This window comes from Leopardus geoffroyi, chromosome B1 (genome assembly GCF_018350155.1).
Source record: "Leopardus geoffroyi isolate Oge1 chromosome B1, O.geoffroyi_Oge1_pat1.0, whole genome shotgun sequence".
NCBI classification, from domain to species: domain Eukaryota; kingdom Metazoa; phylum Chordata; class Mammalia; order Carnivora; family Felidae; genus Leopardus; species Leopardus geoffroyi.
Window position 1 is genome coordinate 44,585,822 of NC_059327.1, and position 23,958 is coordinate 44,609,779.

The 23,958-nt window shown below is 46.7% G+C and overlaps 1 protein-coding gene and 2 long non-coding RNA genes across 6 annotated transcripts; 2 read left to right on the top strand and 1 right to left on the bottom strand.

Annotated features, from left to right (window-relative positions):
- Positions 1-38: 38 nt before the first annotated feature.
- Positions 39-11,589, top strand: LOC123589113. Of its 2 annotated transcripts, none has more exons than XR_006708170.1 (5): positions 39-121; positions 1,160-1,270; positions 4,167-4,342; positions 10,030-10,112; positions 11,443-11,589. It is a non-coding gene; the product is annotated as an uncharacterized LOC123589113 (long non-coding RNA). The 2 variants fall into 2 exon arrangements; XR_006708168.1 differs by lacking the exon at positions 39-121 and adding an exon at positions 137-549.
- ERLIN2 (ER lipid raft associated 2) lies at positions 5,181-23,132 on the bottom strand. 3 transcript variants are annotated; one of them, XM_045460724.1, is made up of 12 exons: positions 23,013-23,132; positions 21,702-21,823; positions 20,102-20,183; positions 18,849-18,895; positions 16,905-16,966; positions 16,645-16,770; positions 12,491-12,564; positions 12,273-12,331; positions 11,646-11,737; positions 10,771-10,860; positions 9,023-9,102; positions 5,181-8,630 (listed from the first exon to the last, which is right to left on the bottom strand). In XM_045460724.1, the coding sequence occupies exons 2-12, from the start codon at positions 21,806-21,808 to the stop codon at positions 8,436-8,438; spliced, it is 1,014 nt and encodes a 337-aa protein (XP_045316680.1). In that variant the 5' UTR covers positions 21,809-21,823; positions 23,013-23,132; the 3' UTR covers positions 5,181-8,435. The 3 variants fall into 3 exon arrangements, with proteins under 3 accessions (XP_045316680.1, XP_045316688.1, XP_045316681.1); XM_045460732.1 differs by having other exon boundaries at positions 22,733-23,014; XM_045460725.1 differs by lacking the exon at positions 23,013-23,132 and adding an exon at positions 22,038-22,994.
- LOC123589122 lies at positions 11,692-13,847 on the top strand. The gene is made up of 2 exons (XR_006708172.1): positions 11,692-11,885; positions 13,677-13,847. It is a non-coding gene; the product is annotated as an uncharacterized LOC123589122 (long non-coding RNA).
- Positions 23,133-23,958: the final 826 nt, after the last annotated feature.

Below are 23,958 nucleotides of genomic sequence, written 5' to 3' on the forward strand. Positions count from 1 at the left end.
GGACGGGGGCAGTGTGGCGGGAGGCCCCACCCGGCCGTGGCGGCCATCTTGGGGAGGTCGTCCCCGGCCTTACTGGGGACCGCCTGGCCCCGCTCTGGAGGCGGAGCTCCGGAGGCGGGGGGTGGGTGTGGGGAGGCCGGCCTGACGTGGTTCCGGTGCCCCCTGGCAAGCCTTGCCAGTCCTCCTGCCTGAGCCACGGTCCCCGTCCCCGCGGGAGCTTCCTGACGCAAAAAACGCGGCCTGTTCCGGGGTCCTGGTTCCTTTCTAAAAGACCCACATTTTTGCCGGTCCCTGGCGTTGAGAGAGCTGTGAGCTAAGATTTCTGTGCGCGGGGACCAGGGTTCGAAGCTGCTAGAGCCGGAGACATGGCTGCTGGTGTCTCAGATGAGGCTGGTGAGGAACCCTCAAGAGACAGAAAACAGTTTCTGAAGGAAACGGCACGATTCAATTATATGGTTATTCTTGTCATCCTTGTGACCAGTGCTGTCAAATAGCAATATGATGCGATCCACACATGTATTCAAAGAATTACCAATAGGCGCAGAAAAAGTAAGACATTTTAATGAATACATTAAACACCACGTTAAAACCCAGTACCTCCAAGGTAAGGTTTCGGTATGTAACCAATAGGAAACCTTACTGAGATCTTTTTTAGCGTACGTAATTTACAAAACCCGGTGCAGAGTTTTGACTTACCGCATGCCCCAGTTCGGGCTATCCATTATTTCAAGAGATTGGTGACCACCTGCGGTAGCGCTGCCTTATCAGAGGGCACAGGTGGCCTTGGACCGCCTAGCATGAGCTCCGCACACATTCAGTCCAGTCTTGAGTGTCCTTATGTGTCCAGCTCTGGGCAGTGTGAAGGTCATAAACATGGCGAGGAGCGAAACAATTTAAAGGCTAACACAGTAAAGTACGAAGTTTAATAGATGGTGAAATAGTAGGTGCTGTGGGTAGGTAGAGAGAATTCTGTTACGGAAAGTGCTTTTGGCTGTACTGTTTAGAGATTCTCAAACGTTTCAACTGGATGGAGTGGGACGCTATTATGTTGGAGAAAGGGCCAAAGTGCGTCCCCCAGGTTGTCTTGGGGTGACTGGGCTTACTTCAAATCTTCAGGAAATAAAGGGCAATATTCTTTCTTCTATTACCATCTCCCCAGGCCCCAGGAACTGAGATAAAATTTCATATGTTGTGTTCCGGAAAATCACTTTGAGCAGAACCGAGGGTGCTTGCCATCAAGAACTACTTTGGGGGAAGTTTCTGTTTACAGGTAACTGGGGGTATCTGTAAATTAGGGTTGTCAAAATGGCTCTGGACTTGATAATTTCTACTCCTGACAAAATGATAAAAATTTTAAAAATGACTAGAATAATTATTCATGGTGTGTATATAATAGACCTTTGCTCTAGAGAGATGGAGTTGAAAGGTCTGGGGCTAGGCAGCGGTCACTGGTGAAACAAAAGGGATTACAGTGATGGAGATCATGTTGAAGAGATGTATAGAGGAAGCATTGGGTGAACCTGACATAAAGTGACACGCTATTTGGAAAACATTTAAAAAACCATAAACACCTCATCAGAGCTAAAGGATGTACAATCCAGGTGATAGGTTGTTACGATAACAAGTAGGAGTAACTTCACAGGTCAGGTGTCGTCTTTGAATTCTAAGGTCAACCTCCCCCACCCCGGCCTCCACTGTTGAGTGTGTGCATGGCTCCCAAAAAGGCATCAGGAGAGTGATTTGAACTTTCAAGTTAATACGGATAGTGGTGCCAAGATTGGGTAGTGGTGGCACAGGATTGACACACCGAATTTTGGTTTCATTGTTGAACCGGCATCTTGGATAAGTTACTGAAGTTCTTAGTTTTTCTTTTATAAAATGGAGTCACAATCTCCTTCAGAGCTGCAGGGGGGATCAATCAAGATAACCTGTTAACACCCTTAGTAGAGTGCTCTGCCAAAGCGAGTGCAAAAACGTTCAACACATGTGAGTTCCCCCACCCTTCTTATCTGTTCAGCCAACATTTATTGAGGCATTTCTCTGTAAAGGTACCTTTGGGGAGACCAGGATGAGTAAGACAGGCTTTACTACGAATTCATTTCTAAGATGCTTTTCATCGCTAACCTTCTATAACCCTACGGAAATAAATGGAAGTAAAGGCAAAAAGATCAAGGTGACCCCGGTCTCATCATTTCACATTTTCCAATTTCTTTACTTCTTAGCTATGTTTTTGAATGAATTGTATTCCACTTTTTTCTCCTGGTTTTCCTTTTTAAATTTCTTCTCTTCCTCTTTCTGGAACATCAACCATGTAATTTATTTAACCTTTCATTCTTCCCTACCACCTAATCCTTAAAAAATGGAAGTCCACAATCACATCATCACCAGCAACTGTCTTTACATTGCTCTGACAGTTTGCAAGGATAAAGGGGAGAAGAGAAAGATTAAAAAGCCAAATACCCAGAGGAACAGATTAAATAATTTTATAAAAATCTAGTATACTTATTCATCCTAAAGGCCATCAAGTGTTTAAAACATTCACCTCTATAGTCTGAGGCCCTGAATTATGGGAAATGCATTCGTGGATTTTAAAACTGTTTCCTTCTGCGCATACTGTGATGCTTTCGGGGATAAAAAGAGATAAAATAATAGAAAATTAATGTTGCCTGGCTACTTGGCTCTAAAGAGAAATGGAGAAATAATGTCTGTGCCCCAGTTTAAATGACTTGAGGTAGAGAAACCATGACAACAATCCCTCAGCAAACATACTGTCACATTTGGCTTTTGAAATGTGAATATAGATTCTAGAACCACAGACGTAGGGAGGACCTTTAGAGATCATTTGATCTTTCATACAGAATTAGAATGACATTTAAACCCTCCAAACAGCATAGAATCTCCCCAATTTTTGAAAAGCATCAGAGAAAATGTTATTCATGTTAATCCCTGGATTTATTTCCTATTTGCACACAACTACTTTTCTGGATTTCAAATTTTAGCTGGTCTTATCTCAAGCAGAATCTTTTAAAAAATACTTCATTCTGCAAACTAATTTCCTCTTCTCTGGTCTCTGGGGAGCTAGAGGATACCTAGCCAACCATTATGCAACTTCTATGAATGTGAAGTCGCTAAATTCCCCTTATGCCTTTTATGGGGTCAACCCATGGGCTTTATTTTCTTACTTTTTACATTTTGGTCTTAGCATTTTGCTTTGCTAGCCTCAACTCTTTTTATTTTTTATTAAAATTTTTTTTTAATGTCTTATTTTATTGATGAGAGATACAGAGCTTTTGCTTGGGAAGGGCAGAGAGAGAGGGAGATCGGGAATCCGAAGCAGGCTCCAGGCTCTGAGCTGTCAGCTCAGCGCAGAGACCAAAGCGGGGCTCACATGCACGAACCAAGAGATCATGACATGAGCCAGAGTCAGATGCTCACTACTGACCGAGCCACCCAGGTGCCCCACCTCAACTCTTTTTAAATCAGAGAACTGGGAGTTCTCCACAGGACCAAACCTGCTTACTTTTTACATATGCCATTTCTGTAGAAGCTGTATTCTTAATACTGTTTGCTGCATTCTAATATTGTTCCCCTTTCCCTCTCTGTGCCGGGCAGTCTGTAATCTTATAGTGGTACCCACTTTATAGTTGTATGCTTCCTAGGCCTGTTTTTCCAAATGATTGAAAATGTTATTTCTGAGCACTTACCCACAGTAGGCACAGTGCTAACCCCTTCACATGCGTTATTTCATTTCCTCCACTCACCCCATTTTATAGATGAGGAAACTGAGGCTCAGAGAGGTTAAAGAATTTAAGGCCATACACCTAAGAAATGGTAGAGCAGGGATCCAAATCATGGCAGTCTAACGCCAGTAACTACATCCTTAACTTACCTACTCAATTGTAAGTTCATAGTATTTGCGTAGCAGCTCTCAAACCAATAGAAAAAGTTTGGGAGCATCATTGAAAAAAACAACTCAGAAAGCCTGGGCTAGGGTTGCCAAGTTTGGCAAATAAAAATATAGGATATCCAGTTAAGTGTGCATTTCATATAAATAATATATTTTTTAGTGTGTCTCTTGCAGTGTTTGAGACATCCTTACACTAAAAATTATTAGTTGTTCATGTGAAATTCAGACTGAACGGAGCACCCTGTATTTTGTTTGGCAGCCTTAGGCTGGGCGGCTTTCCGGAGTAGAGTCTGTGACTTTCTCGCTAAATTGATATCAAAATGAGTTTTGGCTCAATTCAAGGTATCTCTGCCCTTTGGGGAAGTGCAGCCGCTATGGATTCTTTAAAATCAGCAACCTCTACAGCACCTACCCGGAATCATGCCAAGTTTACAGGTTAGTTGTTTACGGTTTCTACATTGATGATGGGGGTATTCGTCTGAATATATTTATGTATATATATATTTTTTAAAGTTTACTTTTGAGAGAAAGCACGTACAAGTGAGGGGGTGGGGGGAGGGAGGGAGGGAGGGAGAGAGAAAGAGAGAGAAAGAGAGAGAGAGAGAGAGAGAGAGAGAAATATGAATCCTAAGCAGGATCCATGCTCAGCAGAGCCAGAAGGGCCTTGATCCCATCATGAATCTGGGGTCATGACCTGAGCCCAAATCAAGACTCAGATTCTCAACCTATTGAGCCACCCAGGTGCCCCACTAGTTTTATTTCTTTATATCACCTATCCTAACATTAGCTATTGCTGAATTTCACTTTAACAAAGAAGTAAATACAGGGGCACCTGGGTGGCTCAGTCAGTTAAGCCTCTGACTTCAGCTCAGGTCATGATCTCACTGTTTGTGGGTTTGAGCCCCGCGTCGGGCTCTGTGCTGACAGCTCAGAGCCTGGAGCCTGCCTCGGATTCTGTGTCTCCCTCTCTTCTTCCCCTCCTCTGCTTGTGCTCTGTCTCTCTCAAAAATGAATAAACGTTAAAGAAAATAAAAAGTAAATACAGGGGCGCCTGGGTGGCGCAGTCGGTTAAGCATCCAACTTCAGCCAGGTCACGATCTCGCGGTCCGTGAGTTCGAGCCCCGCGTCAGGCTCTGGGCTGATGGCTCAGAGCCTGGAGCCTGTTTCCGATTCTGTGTCTCCCTCTCTCTCTGCCCCTCCCCCGTTCATGCTCTGTCTCTCTCTGTCCCAAAAATAAATAAACGCTGAAAAAAAAAAAATTTTTTTAAAAAAGTAAATATAAAGACTTGTTTTATTTAGCAAGACTGAAAATAAAACTCAGATATAAATTCACACCTTTAGTGTTGTCTAAAACAATTCCTCCAGCTATCAACCTAAGGCAATTAATCCAGCATATAATTTATAGAGTTATTAATATAACAAGAATCATTTCTCATTTACAAAGGGGGTCATTAAACTGTTGGGGCTCTTTGAAAGCAGAGTTTGTTTGACTATTCAATTACCAGCTTACACAGAAATGGAAATACAAACACAAACTGATTGGCTATTAACTCTTTTCTAAGGAAGCAATAGAAACCGTGGCTAGAATCCTACTGAGCACTAAAGTAGAGGTTAAGTTCATGGACACAGAGCAGCCACTAGCCAAGATACCGGTTTATTTTCAACTGAGGGAGGTTTATCTTCAATCAAACTTAGAGAAGTCAGTAAATATGGTGATCTTACTTTCACTACTCACTCTCTGTAAATGGCAAAGTTATCAATGCTGAAAGATACACATACCCATAGAAATTACAACAGATCATGTATAAAACAACTTTTTTTGGATCAATATAGTGCTACAATTGTCAATTTTTTTCCTCCTTCAACTTAATATGACCACAGTTACCTTCAGATTTATGTTATTTTAGTCTTATAAAAGTTATTAACAAACTTTGGGTTCCTTGCAAATATTCTGTCCTTATATTAAAAAAGTGATTAAAAACAGTACCGAATATGAACCACTTCTGTAAAGTTTAGTGAGAAACATTCAGCCAAGGTGACTTTTCCTTGGAAAATCCTACAAAAACTGAATTTTATAAACAGTTACTTATTTTGATAGAAGTTCCATTTACAAATAGCAGCCATGACTTTGCTGCCTACAAAACTGTAGGCTGTCACATTTTACATGTTTAGAACTCAAATGTTTTAAGATCGGATTTTCTAGTGAGTGTTAAAGAAACAAAGTCACACAGACAGACTGGTTAGTCCCATGCTGAGGAAACCGCTGACCTCCATGATTTCACCATTTAGGCAGGTTATAGATAACCGTTGAATTTGAACCGAGGGCTACTGCAACATTTATACTTTGTGGTTAAAGAGGAAGCAACATTAGCAGTGAGGGGGGCAGGTGCAGCAGACTTTACTGAGGCTCTGTTGTGGTTAAAGTGTATCTAGTGCAAGGGACAAACTATCACAGAATGTTGGTATTAGGGAGACTTTCAAGTTAAGAACCTGAGCAAACGTACTGTTCAGAGGCTGAGACATCCTTGCCTTGGGTTCTGTTAAGGTAGCGTTTTCTGAGGCCGAGGCGGCAAGTCTCAGGGTAGGGGGAGCTCACAAATATGAAAACTGGGGATGTTGGATATCATGTGTCCTGTTGCTCCTAACAAGGGATCAATGGCACCGAAATGGAGGAGGGTGAGTATATCTTAATGACGGTTACCCTGTTGGCCTCGGGAGACTGACTGTCTTCTGCAAGCGCCTGTGAGCACATTAAAACCCATCATTCCCACGAACATGTGGTTGCTTGCACAAAGTGTGACCAGGACCAGTGGTTTGAAAATTCTAAGTCCCAGAGATAAGAACAGAGAAGGGCAGCATTTCAGAGGAGTTCACATTTTGTTTCTACCTAAGCAGGCTGATTGTTCCCAGGACCCTAGACAAGCCTGGTACTACTTGGGAGCAAGCTGGCCCGAATTTTGGGGCCGTTCGATAAACCAGGTCTGGGCATGGGATCAAAAATGAAGTGGGGATCCGTGCCAGAAAGTATCATTCATAGTATCGCTGAGGGGGTACAGTGGTAGTTTCTTTGGTGGTGGTGGGGGGGGGCGGGGGCTAATAACAAGGCTGAATCCTCAGCCAGAGCTTGTCATGGAGAATACCAACGTGTTTGCAAGTTAACTCGAGACAACCTAACAATCTGGTGCACGACTCGTGGGCTACATAAGCTGAACGCCACCCCACCCCCCGTTTCAGGATAGAAGAAAACCTTTCTTTCATGTTTGTTCTCCTCCATCCCAAATCTCCCAGAGTGACTCAAATTTTTCCTACTTAGAAATGGAAAAACAAAAACAAAACTAAAACCAAACTCAAACATTTGAACAGATTTTGATGCAGCCCTTCCAACCCAGGGGCCAGGGCAGGGCCTCGGGCATGTACCCCCATCGCTGTCTCTGGAGATTTAGCACTCAGTCGGACCCCTGTGTGGCTGTCAGTGCCCTAGATTTAAAAACACGTGCTACTTAGAGAATGGGCTCCCTTTTTATCACTGCGTCAGACTAATGCCAGCACAAGCTAGAAGCATTATGACTAGGAGATCTTCCAGGGGACCGTCCTCCTCCCCCACAGGAGCTCTTCAAGGTAGAATCCCCACAATAGAAAAGACACTTGATCTCAAGGAACACACGCAGTTTGCCAAGCAGGTGCCACGGTGGCTGAGAGAGATGACGACCCCACGTCAGCAGCTATTAAGACACTTGGGTTGTTTGCTCCTGTCTTCCTGATGCCGAGTGGAATCAATGAACAGACGTGAGAGGAAAAAACCAAATCACAGAACAGGTGAAAAGTTTTAAAAAGAAGCGTGTGGTGGTGCCCAAAGCCTGACTCTGGAATGTAGTTGGAAACCACCACTCTTTGAGCCCTGGGGCAAGGAGGGCAGTGGATAGAAAGGTCTGCAGAGCCAACAGCTCAGGTTCTTCCTTAAGAGGACTCCAGAAAAGCGTGCCTCCAACGTGACTCACAGATGCCCCGAGAGAAATGCCAGCAAAGCCCAACATCCCCTGCAGCTGTCCCCCCGGAGCTCTGCTGGCAAACTCAAAAGCACACATTTGCTCAGTTGCTGGGCCTCACCCCCAGGTGTCTCCCACCTTGGAGGCAGGGGCGAGAAAACTGGACCCCGTTTTCCCAAATAAGGGAAATCAGATCACCTGGAGGCAACACCCTACGTTTCTCCCACTCTGTAATGACTGAGTCCCTCCTTAAATCTGCTTCAAAGGGCTAAAATTAGTGTCTAGAAGGCAAAGGTCAAAGCCATGGTTTCCCAGTCTTAACAGAAGTCATCTGACCCACTTACCTGAATAAAACCCCAAATCATCAACCCCTTCCCGTCCTTCCCAGGGAGGGGATCTATTTAAATCCATTTCTTCTTTTTTTTCACCACCGAATGTGGGAGAGAGTCAAGGCAGGTAATGTGGGAGGGAGGAGCATCCTGGTTCATCATTCAAAAATAAAGATCTCTTTTAAGTGTCATTTGAGGTCGTATACAAAAATTTCAATTCTCCTCAGGGTCTGCTTCCAAGGGGTCATCATCGAAACTCAGCTTGTCAGCTAGCCCCTCGAACTGCTTGCCCAGACCGCCTGCGGAGTCCATGAACATGTTCGGGATGTCTTTGCCAAAGTAAATCTTGCTGTTGGAAGCAATGGCTTTGTACTTCATCAGCTGCAAATACTCAGGGGTCAGCTTCAGCTGTAAGAAAAAAGGAAAGGCGGCTATGTGGAGGCAGATTCGAGAAAACTCTGGGTGGCACCCTTCACTTTTCATAAGGAGAGGGTCTTTGTCGAAGAAATGTGCCTTCCCTACCCCTTCCTGGTCTCACTGTTCTGTTAGTAACGGGTACTGATTTCCAAGGTCAGAGCTGCAAGGGAGTTTTAGGGAGTTTCTGGGTTTAGCACGACAACTGAGCTTCTATTGAGGCACGGCTAAGGAACAGGGGAGCACCAGGCCCACACAGCACGGCAGCCAGCACGTCTGGCTAGGAGGGGCTTTGGTGGCAGTGGCCATCCAACATCACAAACCCTCAAACCACATCAGCCCAAAGCCGAATATACCCTCTCGTCACCAGGTGCATTGGGCTTTACCTTGTTTGCTTCAGCGATTTTCATAGCGGTGTAGCACTCGGCATCAGCCTTTGCCTTCTCCCGGGCCAGAAAGGCAGCATCTGAGGGCAAGAACGCAGTGAACTGCAGTGTAGACGTTACCAGAACCCTGGGCCCTGTGACGTTCCCCTGGTTGCCTCTGTGACCTTGGGAGACTGCTCTTTTCTCTCTGTGGTTTGGTTTCCTGTTCCGTGAAATGGTGGAAAGAGGCATTTTTTCCTACTTCACAAGTTGTGAAAATCAACCATGGGTGAAAAATGCTTTGAAGGCATCTCCGGGTAGTGGGGACCAATTCTGAGCACGTCTGTTGCTATGCCCAGCGACACTTACGAAGGCAGTCTCAGGAAAAGTGCTGCCAAGGGACACTTCCTGTGTCCACAGGCTGAGTCCTTGTCGCTCTGCGTCTGGGAAGACGGGTGGGGTGCCACTTCACCCCTCTTGTGCTGCACAGCAAGAGCGCGAGGAGCCCAAAGAAGGCTCTAAAGACAGCCAGAAGTGGCTCCCCCTAAACCTGGATGCCACGAACATGAAACAGCTCGGTCCCTCTCCACCTTCATTTCTCTTATTTCCACTGACCATTTCAAAAAGATTCTAGTTAACACTGGTTAAGCTGGCACAACTCCCAACAAGAGAAGTCCATGCCATGGTCCAGACTAACACCTGTTTGGATGAAGACCTATTTAAACTTCCACCATGCAAGCAAAACACTTCCTTAATCTGCTGAGACCAGCTTTCTGTCAAGCTGATGCAAAACTTTTGATGCTTCCTCCCTTGCCTTGGGAATGCGGCCAGCCTCATGTAATATCTGTAGCAAAAAGCCTGGAAGAAAGGTCAGCCTGTGGGTGGGTTCTTACTGCACACCCCCAGCACGGCCCCGGGCAGAAAGAGCGCGCAGTCTGGCAGGGGCGCTGGCTGCATGGGGCCCACTCAAGTGGTCTTAGAACCTGATGACATGTTTTTATAAGAAATAAAAATGCGTTGTTTTGCAGAGAGCTCCCTAACAAGGAACTGCTGGCCTGTAAAATCCCAGCTGGCTCCTCACTGGGCCCCTGCAAAGCCTGAGAGCCCCATGGTGAGTACAAGTTGACATGGCATTTCGAAGCTGGGCCTCGAGGTCCTATTTTTGTCCTAGAATTTGCTTGATACAAGGCACCACGTGAAGGAAAGGGCAGGTGGTGGGGATGAGCTGAGGGCTTAGGGGCAGGGAACTGAAGGTGCATAATATTCAGAAAAGCCAGTCAAGAAAACACTTTTCTCCGGCTCCAGTGTTGTTGGTACCGAAAAGGTGTCTTTTTCAGACCTGCCTCAGTGTCTACCATAGGGATACTGAGAGCAGACTTAGAAGCCACAGCTGTGGGGGGTAGGCACGGCACAAGGAGGGGCTCTTCTGGCCTAGCCTCTGAGTTCACTGCCACTGAGACCCTTGCCAGACAGCAGGGATTTACACAATTTCCCTTTTTCTTACTCCTCACCCGAGAGCACCTAACAGCACTACATGGACATTTGTTGAATGAATGAACGCTCTCTGAAGTGGAAAACGTATGCCAGCCTGGCCCAAATCTCCCTCAAACTTGAGTCAAAGCACAGAGAAAAAGGAATTTTCCAAAGAAATCAGGACATCTTAGAACAAAGGTTAAAGAGCCAAGGAAAGGGCTCTCCCGACCCCACCCCCACCCAGCCACACAGTGGGGCGTGAAGAAAACTCAGGCACTCATTTCAGCTTTGCTCACCTTCAATTTCCGAAATCTTTTTCTCGGTCTCCTTCTCCATCACCTTCTGCCCATAGGTGATTTCTGCCACCTGAGCCACTTTTTCTGCCTCTGTAGTGACAATGTTGAGAAAAGGCTTAGAGCACTATGGATATCTCACAGGCTAGACTAAATCCCACCCTTCCTGTGATCAGAGTCCCTGATGCGGGGATGCGGATGTGTTTAGAGGGAGGGCCCCAGAGGGTGACCTGCATCCGTGAGTGCAGTACCCCGACATCGGCACGAGACAGTCAGCCGGGAGACCTGGGCCCTTCCACAAAAGCGAGGAATGAGTCCCAACCTCTCTCCTAAGTCACAGGGGTATTTCTCCCAAAAGAGTATTTTAAGGAATACGGTAGTGTCTAAAAAGGTTCTTCCTGCCACTTGACTCCGGGAAGCAGTCAGTAGTCGTCGATGATCTAGTGCAGAGGTTAGGAGCTGGGTTCTGGCCAGGGTCTCTGCGGGTGAACCCCATTTCCACCACTTACTTGCCATATGACACTGGGCACGTTAGTTAGTCCCTTCGTGCTTGTGAGGAGACGAGTCACATGTAAGTGCTTAGAAAAGTGCACGGCTCATGGTAGGTGCTTGAGAAGTATTAGCTACTACTATTATCGATTAAGAATGAACTAGGAAGGGATCCTTTCATTTCAGAGATAGGGGGAGACTCAAAGCTCACCGGCCCTGCCCACCATCTGACAATTTCAGCGTCGCTTCCGGGAGTACAAGTGCCGCTCCTGTGCGCGGCCAGGGTTTGCAGGACCGTGTGACCTAACCGCGCCCGAGGCTTCCTCGCCATCTGCCCGCCTTCCCCAGCCCTTCCGCCCTGAGAGGGGATCCCAGAACCACATCCAGACCAATCAGGGCCTTCTTGCGCTCTGTCTCAGCTTCCTTCTCCACCACCTTCTGTTTCTGGGCTGCAATGAGCAGCTTTGTCTTCTCGCTTTCCCTGAAGGGAAGAACAGTATGCAGCCATGAGGCGGCTGCAGAAAACGCTTCCGAGGACCTTCACTGTCCCCTGGAGGAACCAAACTTCTGCTAAGGAGAGGCAAACCTGGCTTTCTCACTCTCGCCTGGAAGGCTGTTCCCTGTCCCAAGTAAGAGCAGATCTGTTGCAGGCAGTAACACGGCTCTCTTTCTCCTCCCAAATAACTCATTTGTGAGAAGTAAAGCATAATTTACTTAGGTAAAATGCACCTGCCTGCCCACTGAACCGCCTCTCCCTCCCATCTTCTTTGGCACGAGCCATGAAGCACAAACAATGCCCCCTGGCCCTTTTCAAAGCATCGCTGCTTGAAAGGGCTTCTCCGGAGCCCAGGTGACTGTTGCGACACACCCGCCCCATCTTACGGTGCAGCGGGCTGTGCCGAATACTCAAGGAGGGGAAGAAACGCATGGCACGGCTTCGGTTAACTCTGGGATGGGATGAGGTGAGGGGTGTGGGACAGAGTGGGGGGTACAGGTTGGACAGAGGGAATACTCACATCAACTCGTAGTTTCTGCGGATCGCCTCGGGTATATTGGGCTTTGTCACCCGCACAGCCTGGGGAAGGATAAAAATAGCACCTGATGGGAAGGTGAGGGTGGTGAGGGACCCGAGCAGCTGCCACTAGCCCTTGATCTGCTTGCATGAGAAGGACATCCCTTGGAAGAGCGGGGGATATACCTTTACCAGGGGGTGTCCCACAGTGGCCATGCTTACTTGGATGACGAGCCCGGGGGCCATGGAGGTCAGGTCCTGTTGCAAAGCCAGCTTGAGATTTTCATCAATCTGATCTGGAATCAAGAAAGACCGAAAACGTTGTTGTTACGTTTTTTAGGCAGGGTGGAGGAAAGTGTGAGGGCAGAGTACAAATTAACACGCCAGCTCAAGAATGCACCTGACAGGCCAAAGGTCTTTCCAAGGCAGAGCCCAGAAATCTAAAGATACCCTGCACGTCTTTCTTGTTTTTAAAAAATTTTTAATGTTTATTTATTTTTGAGAGAGAGACAGAGCACGAGCGGGGGAGGGGCAGAGAGAGAGGGAGACACAGAATCTGAAGCAGGCTCCAGGCTCTGAGCTGTCAGCACAGAGCCAGACATGGAACTTGAACTCATGAACCAGAAGATCGTGACCTGAGCTGAAGTCAGATGCTTAAATGACTAAGCCAGCCAGGCGTCCCCCGCCACCCATCTTTCAAAGTGACATCCCTGTGCGGCCCCTCTACATAAGCTAGATGGGAGAGTGTCCTTTTCCTGTGGCCTCCAGATAAAATCACTGAGGCTGTTGAAAATATCAACCTTGCCCAAAAGGAAACTGAGCTTTCAAAAGAACAAGTACAAACAACAATTCTAGCACATTTCTTGAGTCAGGCAGCAGCCTTCTCCTAGACAACAGCAGCGAAACAGAAAGGCAGGCCCCCATTTTCAAGAGGAAGGAAGGTGGAGTGGCTGTGTTAGGTATTTCGAAGGGAGCCAAGCACATTAAATCTGGTAATTTTAGAAGTTTCTACCAGAAAAACAGACTCTGACGTCAAGGAAAGCCCCAGGGAAGACTATTTCCATTAAGAACTCTAATCAAATAACAAAAGGGGAAAATGAAAATTTACGGTTCTGGAAATGAGCCCAAGTCCTCTGATGTGTCGTTTGCTTTGGCCCTGATTGCTCTATGAGAATTCACATGGGAGTCGTTTCATAGGGAAGTTTAGGAAGAGCTCTAACTGGTTGCCCCTTCTGGCTGTGACCGTGCGGGGCCACAGCTGCCCTCTCTGGCCTGAGGCTTCTCTTCCTGCCCCCCCCCCCCCCCCCGAGGTCTTCTATGAGACCCTGCAAGGCCCTGAGAAGACTCCATGAAACCTCGAAATCTGCCTGGGACATCGGAACTGAATCACCTCTCTTATTACTGTCAGCTGTCACCTGCTTGAAGTAGCCGTTCTTGGTCACCTGTGCCCAAAGAGGAGCCACTGAGGAACAGCAAATGCCTTTAACAGATGCCCAAATGGAGGCCCATGGAGGTTCAGTGATGTGCTCAAGCGAGTTAGCAGTCAAACTAATAAACCTGTTTGGTCACTATGCTTTAATTTTTAGGTCTAAAATGGCATTTTCTTCAACTGTCATATCGGTCAGCAAGGAATTTTAACATTTCTATGGACTGGATATGCTCTCATGAGCCTGTCAGCGTGAGGGAGAAATGCCCCAAAGGCAGCACCTCAGACCTGATATGTGTTTAACAATTTGACAGATGGAGATAAACATCACGTTTCATATTTTCTATTTTAGATAGATCAACCAAATTTGAGATGTTCTGTGTCCTCCCTAGGTTAATAATAACATTGTCATTTATTAGTGGACACCTGTGGTCCTGGGCTAGTAACTTTCTAGGACAATCTGGAAGAAATATTTTGCAAGGTGGTTTATTATCAAAGCAATACCAATAAGTTGTTTACACATTATAGTTCTGCAGATAAATGCTGATTAGGTTATATTACACAAAGAGGTTGAATCAGGTCAACTTCTGAGCAAGTACCAGGTAATGTTTTTACAAAGTGGGCAGACTGGGGTGCCTGGGTGGCTCAGTCGGTTAAGGGTCCGACTTCGGCTCAGGTCATGATCTCATGGTTTGTGAGTTCAAGCCCCGCATTGGGCTCTGTGCGGACAGCTCAGAGACTGGAACCTGCTTCAGATTCTGTCTCTGTCTCTCTGCCCCTCCCCTACTCACTCTCTGTCTCTCTCTCAAATATAAAAAATAAAACATAAAAAAATTTATAAAGTGGGCGAGAGGACGCAGCAGGGTAAGCAGTGATGAGAATTAGGCCGCGAAGCTGAGTCGGGGCTGTGAGTCCTGAGAGGACAGAACCAGGAGAAAACCTCCATGCCTAACGAGTGGGATTTGAGACATGAATTTCTCCTTTACAGATGCAAATAGATTCTAAGCAAGACAGTGATCTCCCAAGACTTAATTTTTTTAATCAATTGATTAATTTTTTGAGAAAGAGAGAGAGCATGAGCAAGGGAGAGGGGCAGAGGGAGACAGAGAGAATCTTAAGAATCTAAGCATGGAGCCTGACGTGGGACTCGATTCTACAACCCTGGGATCATGAGCTGAGCCAAAATCAAAAGTCAGATGCGCAAGCGACTGAGCCACCCAGGCACCCCAAGACTTAACTTTAAAAAGAAAAACAGGGGCGCCTGGGTGGCTCAGTCGGTTAAGTGTCCGACTTCAGCTCAGGTCACGATCTCGCGGTCCACAAGTTTGAGCCCCGCGTCGGGCTCTGGGCTGATGGCTCAGAGCCTGGAGCCTGCTTCCGATTCTGTGTCTCCCTCTCTCTCTGCCCCTCCCCCGTTCATGCTGTGTCTCTCTCTGTCTCAAAAATAAATAAAACGTTAAAAAATAAATAAAAAATAAAAAAAAGAAAAAGAAAAACATTTCAAAGCAAATGTATTTTCTGAGCTTCTCTGAAAAAGAAGCTTCACTAAGCTACTAAGTTTATCTCTACGACAGTAAGTTTTCTTTCTTTCTTTTTACTTTATCTCGAAGATTTTATTTTTAAGTAATCTCTACCCCCAATGTGGGGCCCAAACCCATGACCCTGAGATCAAGAGTCACGTGCTCCACTGACTTAGCCAGCCAGGCGCCTTGACAGTAAGAAGTTTTCTAACGCAAAATGATGTCACATTTTCATTTTCTCTTCATGGAAATTAGACTCCTTTGCCTTTTGTTGTTTCAAATGCTTTAAAATGTTCATTTAATGGCACAAGTTCTAAAACAGTGGCTCTAGAGAAAAGTAATGATATTTTATAAAATGCTAATCAGTTTGAGGTAAAAAAAAAAAAAAAAAAAGAAAAAAATAAGGCAAACTTACTGCATTTTTTGTAAAAGCATGCTGAATCCAAACCCTCTAAAGGGAATTTAGATTCACTTCCTACTGCAGAAAAATTGAAAGTGACTCTGACGATTTCCCAAATCTGGAACACCGTGTGCAGGGGGCTCTGATAGCGGTCTCCCCCAGCACCAGGCGCTCCTCCCCTGTCTACTCTGAAACGTCCTCATGCACGGTCCTTTTTCAGGAAGATTCCTGGGAAAATCACTGTCTAGTCCTCATATCAAGACTAGCTGTACCATCGTTTACTTTCGGCACCGGCTACTAGAACACTTCCGGCAGCAAGCTGAACCAGAATGCTTCTTGCGAAAGAGCTTTAAGGATTACTGAACTGTTTCCCTCCCTTGCTGCTAAAGTCACGCTATGTTTATTTTGGTGGCTAAAGAGGACAAAAGGTATCCACTTAAGTACGTGGATTCTTTTAAGGATTTTCCTATTCATCCCTACAGGTATAGGGTTAAAAAGACCCACCACCACAAAGCTCTGGGAACTTTAAGTAGCTATGGTCCTTGTCCCGCTTCCAGAATTAAATGCGACTCCTGCCGTCCTCCTCACCTTTCCTGGCTTCCCTGCATTCGGCGTGGTGTGGTGGGAAGCAAGGTGAAGCGAGAGTTCTAGCTTCAGCCCTGCCATTTGTCTCTTTGGGCCTCACTCAGTACCCTTATCTGAAAATGAGGCTGCTGGGTTGGATACTCTCTGAGGTTCTTGAGAACTGACCCTGTCTAATTACAGAAGGGTGTTTTAGGGACAGCAGGTGTTTTAGGGACTGCCATTCCAGCCCTGATGTGGACCAGGAGGCCTCCAGTCCACTGTCATCTGTGTGCCCAAACTTCACCTGCCTTCTTGACCTTCTGCTGCTATCAGCACAGACCGGTTCCTGAGCACTGGGCTTGCACTTCCTGTCCACCCGTACCCATCCTGCCCTACGGTGGCTTGGAAGTCGGTGGTGGGGGGAACAGCTGCCAAGGCATGCCATGGCCAGAAGAGGCTTCCTTACCAAAGAGCTCGATGTAGACCTCCTGAAGCGTATGCACGCTGCAGAACTGGTTCAGTTCGTGGTGGATCTTGTTGAAGATGAGGGCCTTGTCGTAGTCAGCAGTGTAGTTCTTCACTATGTCATACACTGGGAGGGAGGGTGGGATTGCAAGGTAAGGAAAGGCAGGCCCCCCCCCCCCCCCCCCCCCACTGCCTGAGGTGCTGCAGCAGACCCTGGTTGGGGGGGTAAGCCGGTGGAGAAGGGAAACTGGAAAAACGTACCTGCATTTGGGACCAAGAAGTTCACCACTTCAATTCTGTCAAAGTAGATCATTACACCACCACTGTTGGAGGAAAAAGGGACAGAGAAGTCACCAGTAGGCTCTGGAACATAGTGCAGTCCCAGGGCGATGGCGTAAGAAGTGTGACTCAGCAGGAAAGAGTTCTCGGGAGGTCAGAAGGCAGGAGGGATCTCCAAGGAGGAATCTTCCAAGTTTGGAGCAAGAACACAGTCTCCCAAGAAACCACACCTCCTAAAAATATCTCCAGATGGAGAAAAATGAAACTTTTGGGGTACCGGTAAGAAAAAGAATAGTCTGTATCTTTTGAATCTGCCATGCCTTTTGACTGAAGCAATCAATTGCAGGGAAAAGTCAAGGTGTTCTCAGAACTTAAAGGTCACAGTGGGATTTTCCGGCCACCATTTCCCATGGTCTCCACCCTCACTTTGGTTCAGCCCTTCCCTTTCCCTGAAAATATTCGTTTTTATAAACAATTTTGGGTATACAGGAACGGTGAAAAGAATAGTACAACTAACGGCCATACACGAACACTAAACTTAACAACTGTTAACATTTTACCTTATCGATTGATCTTTTTTATGCTGAACATTTCAACGTTGCAGTCATGATACTCTTTACCCCTTCATACTTTAGTAAGCAACACTCACCTAGGAGTAATGACATTCTCCTTTGTAGTCCTAACTCCATCCCCAAACCTAAGAAAATTAGCAAGAATTCCTTAACAGCCTCTGATACCTAGTCCTTATTCCAATTTCCTCACTTGATCCTGCTGCGGACTGAAGTGTGTGCCCTCCAAAAAGCCTTAAGTGTAAACTCCAAAACCCCCAGGTGACTGTATTGAGAGATGGCCTTTCAGGTGGTAATTAAGGTTATGAGGGCTTAGGGGTGGGGCGCTCACCCAATTAGAGTGGTAAACGAAAAAAGGCAGCCACCAAACATCTTTCTCCCTGCACGTACAGAGGAAAGGCCGTGTGAGCACACAGCAAAGCCACCACATGCAAACGAGGAAGAGAGGCTTCACCAGCTTCCACCCAGTCTGTGGCGCTGTGTTATAGCAGCCCGAGCTGACGAATCCAGGCCTTCTCTGTCTTTCATAGCTGGTATTTTTGAACCAGGTTCTAATCAAGGCTCACCATCCATCACGTTTATGTCTTTTAAGTCTCCTTTTCAACCCAAAGCTCCTCCTTGTGATGAGATCAGGCCCATTATCCTGTGAGATGCCCTAATTCTGGATTTGCTCCCATGTTTCCTTGTGGTGGTGTTTGTCACCCTGTCCAGTTTAGATCTCCTTTACTTTCCAAGCGGACCACTAGAGCAGTGTTCTGTTTGGATCACCAGACCCTGAGGTCTCCCCCTACCTTTTTATTTATTTTTTATTATTATTTTAGATGTTTATTTATTTTTGACACAGGGAGAGCACAAGCGGAGGAGGAGCAGAGAGAGAGGGAGACACAGAATCCGAAGCAGGCTCCAGGCGCTGAGCTGTCAGCACAGAGCTTGATGTGGGGCTTGAACTCACGAACTGTGAGATCATGACCTGAGTCGAAGCCGGACGCTTAACCGACTGAGCCACCCAGGCGCCCCTCCCCCTACCTTTAAAACATTCTCCATAGCTGGTTATGCGAAACCTATCTTCTTGTATCGGGTCATTTGCCTGCTGAAGGTCTTTAGTGGATCTTCATTTGTAACAGAAAAAGTCCAAACTGATCACAGCATTCCAGGCTCTCCCAAACCTGTCTACCTCCCATGATTTTCCCCGATGCACTGCACCGCCTAGTCAAATTGGAGCCTAGGGAGCTAGGAGGTGGGGAACTTGGTAAAACTACCAAGAAGGAATGCATCCCTTTTTGCTATCTCTTGCTGCAGTCAGCCAGACAGCCCTTCTGTTGCTGCAGGTGTAACTGCTTTACCCCAGGGCCCTTACCTAGTCCCGCAAGGCACGTTCTTCACCTCATCTGTCTGCAGTGTGGTCTAGAAATGGAGGAGACATAAAATGCTGTAAAATGGGCAGTGACAAGCAAAGTAACTTCATTTTAGAATCCCAAATGGCCTGGTCCTTGAAGTTATCTGGGATGAGCTTTGCTCTTGTTAAACATGAATGTTTCACCTAATCCTCCTTACTTATAGGGTGTGACACCCAAACAAAGGTACCTACCCACCCCCCCCCCCTTCACTGTAAGTGAATCACCATATAGATGAGCTTAGTAATGACTTAGTAAAAAAGACCCTGCATTAGGAGTCCTAAGACCTGTGTTTATCTCTGTCTCTTCCTTTACCAGTCTTGAAACAGCGGATTCTTTATTTGGCTCAGCCCATTCTCAGCCTTATTGTGAGACTCGTGAGGTCATGTGCACAAATGCACTCTAGAAACCATCGAGCAGAGGAAATAGCAGAAGTGATGTACAGGAAGAATGCTGAGGAGGTATCCTGGGATATTTTCCTGGGTTAGTTTTAAAGTCATTCTCTAAATCTTATTCCTCTTAGCTGGACATACTTCAAAGATGGCTAGTCTAACTTAGCCAGGCTTTTAGATCTGTCATAACTAATCCTACTTCTACTTAGATGTCATTTCCCTTCACTGAGTCCAACTCCTCCCCCCCCCCCCCACCAAATTATGTTCACATCTATGAATTTCAAATAAGAACCAGCAAATTTACCATGTTTTATTTCTATTTATCTTGGTAGCCTGTGATTTAAAACACACAGACACACGCACCCTACTTTTCCTTCTATACATTCAGAACATATTCTTCTTTGGTTTTCCCTTGAAGTGAAGAAATAATTCCCAGCTGGGGCTGCTGGGCCAAGGCAATGACCCCCTCCAGCTATTTCAACAACCAAATAAAGCTCTAGAGTACATAGTTCATGGAGCCTCATTCTCCATTAGATATATGTACATACACATATACATATATATATGTACACATATACATGCATATATGCATATGTGTATATAAATAGGTGCATATACATACATACACGTGTACGTATGTATGTATACACATATATATGTGTGTGTACGTGTTTGTGTGTACGTTTGTGTGTGTGTGTGTGTGTGTGTGTATGAGATTCCTTGGAAAGGTATTATACTGACCTAATGGTAAGTAATTACAATCATGCGTTTGTCAACACCCCAAATCTGCAGTGGTCCAAACATATCCCATAAGCCAAGTATACCTGCACAGACTTATATGATGTGATGAAAGGGAGCATGAGATGGAAACCAGGGCCACTGGTGGAAGTCAGTAGGGCACCGCCTCTGCAGAGGAAGAAGAGAGAGGCAGTTTAGCAAGAGGTATCTATTACATCAATACTATTTGCACCGGCCCCATAAACGTTTCATATAGAGTGCCACGTGCCTCAGCCATGTCCACAGACCCCTTCCTCTCAACTCGACCCTAATATTCTAGGAAGTCTGATGGTAAAACATAAAACCATTATTTATGCTTTTGTGGCAAGAAAAATAGGCACATGGGCCAAGTGGAATAAAGACGGCAGAATCCCTGGCAATACTTAACGTAAGAGGAACTCTGTCTTTGTCATATCCGTTGAGCTTGTGGCAATCCAGGAGGGCAGTTAAGTCCAGTAACACATTTATCAATTAACTGCACTAATGCTGGATCCCAGTGACATGAACAATCAAAAGAATAATTTTAAGAAATGCTTTAAAAATCATTTACAAACAAGGGGCGCCTGGGTGGCTCTGTCGGTTAAGCATCTGACTTTGGCTCAGGTCATGATGTCACGGTTCGTGAGTTTGAGCCGTGTCGGGTTCTGTGCTGACAGCTCACAGCCTGGAGCCTGCTTTGGATTCTGTGTCTCCCTCTCTCTCTGCCCCTGCCCCACACACCCCCCACCACACTCTGTCTCCATCTCTCAAAAATAAATAAAAATGTTAAAAAAATTTTAAAAAATCATTTACAAATATTTTTCAGGCGGTAGCATTACTTTACAACCAAGTTGTATGTAAAGGGTAACAAAGTTAAAAGCCTTTTTTGGGGGACACATAAGCAGAAGGTGGGGAGAAATAAAGGGGAGAGTGGATCCCAACGAGACTTTTAGAACTTGCTATCAGCAATCCAGGAATAGGCATCTTGAGCATATAGAAGAAGGAGTTCATAAAGACTTAAAGCAAAAAACCTGGTCATGGAGGTTACTGAAAGGAAAGCAACCCAAGATTTGTAAGTGCTTCTTTGCTTTATATTATGAAGGAAAAAAAAATACATTATTATATTTTTTAAAAAGAGCAATAAAACAGCTACCCAATGGAGCTTTCTTGTAAGAACCACTATCCTAGCGCTTGCCTGAATGGTTATGTATCAATCTGCAGGATTTCTCATTTTGCCTGAAACGTTAATTTTAAAGAGTGGGTACAAACTGGCAGATCAGGCGAGCTCAAGTTGCCATCAAGAACTGGTGCTCATCGGAGGTAACCTTGTGGCACCAAGATGCCGGGAGGGGGATATGAGAAAACGAGGTTTCAGAGATAACCTGCAAGCACTGGTTTCCTGTGGATTTTAACTCTAAACCTCTATACACATTTATCATTCACCGTCCACAGCATCAACTTGAGACTACTAAGTTTCATATTTACATTTATGTATGTATATAAGCGTGTGTGTATATGCCCCCCTCCCCTGGTCACTGACACAACAGCTCAGTCTAAAAGATTCCTCTATTCAATGTACACAGATATTCAACAGAATCTGCTAGACAGTGAGTAGGAAAGAAAGTCATTTAACAGGAAGTGGCAAGCTTCTCCCTGTCCCTTCCTTACCTGTAATACACCCCAATATGTCCCTCTTCTATCTTGTGCACAGCTGAGAAAAGAGACGCACAAAAGAAACTGGAAGCCACAGCCACAACTGCTCCCAACTGAGCCATCAGTGAGCCTTTATCCTAGGGAAAAAGATGCAAGAAAATGTGTGTGGTCCGACATGCAGGAGAAAAGCTATGACAAGCAGAGAGAGCACCTTACTAAGCTGGGCTCCCTGCAAGGGCTCCTATCCAGCCTGCTGTAGTATGAACACAAGGCTAGATCTACAACTCTCTTCATCCCTGTTCTCAGGCAACATTCCCACTCCTTCCTTAGCTGTGGAATTATATTCCCCACCTCGCTGGAGAGACAGTGGCTCCAGATACAGCCGGGCCCCAAGAGAGAACCAGTGCCAATTGGGCAGCGTTCAGAACACAGCCTTCTCTTCCTGTGAACACGAATGTGCTGTCACGGGAGCCACTCACGCTAGTAAAAGGGAAGAGAGGCAGCTGCAGTATGTTGCCCAAATTACAGAGGATGTCAAATGACAGGCAGTTGTGGCTATGTAATTCTGGTCAGAGCCTCCCAGTCCTAATTGCCTGCCATTTCAAAAGAAACCATTATTTAGTCCTTCCAGATGCTGGAGCGACAGACACAGCATGTGAGCAGAATTCCACGATGGGATTCTCTGGCTTTTCGTCCACCTTCCCAGTTATTCCTCTGGATCTAAACGGGGGAGGGCTCTACACTCCCTCCCATACACTTGACTGGCACTTTGCACCCGACAGGTCCCCAAGCCCCACGGTTAGAGAAGAAAGAGGGTTCCCAAGGGTGGGAAGATGGGCTCCTGGGTCCAATTGGGTCCAGGTACCAGGATGAGAAAGAGCTGGCATCTAGAGACTCATTTTCTGAACACCGAAGGATCTGGAAAAACGATGGTAACTGACAGCAAAGTTCACAGGCGTGCCCGGGCCCACCCGTGCAGGGCGTGGATTCTGCCTCCCAGGACTAACATAGCTAGGGCTCAGACATCTGCAAGGCGCTTATTTTACCGTAGCGGACTCCAGCTACCGATCTGCAGCTGTGTCCTTTCTGCAGATGCCCTCCTCCCCGCTCCCAAATCGCGCCCCTTCCCTGCCCTCTTCCGAGAGAGGGTCGCGCGTCCCAAGCGCCCTGGGGTTCAGGGGGAAGGGACGAAACAGAAAGGGGTTGCTTTCTAGCTCCTGAGGGAGAGAGGCTGCTGGGGTTCGAGCCCGGGAGAACGGCTGATCAGCTCGGGCCGGGAGCCGCAAAAAGGCCCAGTGCGCACACTAAGGGGCGGGGGCCGCGTACCAGGCTGTCCCTCCAGGCGCTCCGTACTCGTCCGAACCCCCGTGCAACCGTAGAAACCGCCACGCCCCTCCACACGCTACTTCCTTCCGGGTCCGTCGCCTCGATGACGCCTTTAGTTCACGCGAGAAGACTCCCGCCTTCTTAGCTCGTCAGCCCCGCCCCCGCGCTCCCCGAGTTCGGTGTCCGCGCGTGGGCGCCAGGGGGCGCCCTCGGCTTGGTCCGGCCCTTTGGGACCTCTGGTTAGGGTTTCCAGGGCGGGGACCGTGCGGAGCGCCTGGAGAGTAACGCGCGGGAGGACGCTAGTAGCGGCGGGTGCTGAGTGACTGAGCATGTAGCTTTCCGAGGTTTTGACTTTGGAATTTGCCCTGGATTCCCCCCCGCCCTCCTCCCCCCCAGCCCTGCCATTAGGTCAAGTGTATTTTTCGGGGCAGGTACCAGCGAGTTGCAGCCATTCTAGCCCTCTGCTCGCGCTTTCCTGTAGCACCGGTGAATGAAACACGTCTTTTAACGCGTGGATTAGCACCTTTACGTCGTTCATCAACAAACAGTCCCTATTTTGAATTGCTTTCCTAGGAGCCTTGGCCTTTGAGGTCCCCACAGCACCATACAGAAGACAAAAAAAGAGTTATCCCAGTTTTAGTAAATAGGATCCTGAGCTCAATGTGGTGCGGGGGTAACGGTGGATGAAAGCCTCCCTTGCGCTCCGTCAACTTCGGGAGCTTAACTGCTTTTATAACACCTAACTGCGGTACACAGAGGCTGGTGCGCTCTCCTTGGAGGGACTAAGTTCCCTGAGGGCAGCTTAGGTACTCAGCAAATGCAGACTGAAGGCATAATGGCACCAGGATCAGGATCTAGAGCTTGGGTGTTCTCGTCTCAGGGCCTCACGTTGTCCGCAGCTGTGGCTGTTCAACAGCAGCACATCGGGACATTTCTCATTCAGCCA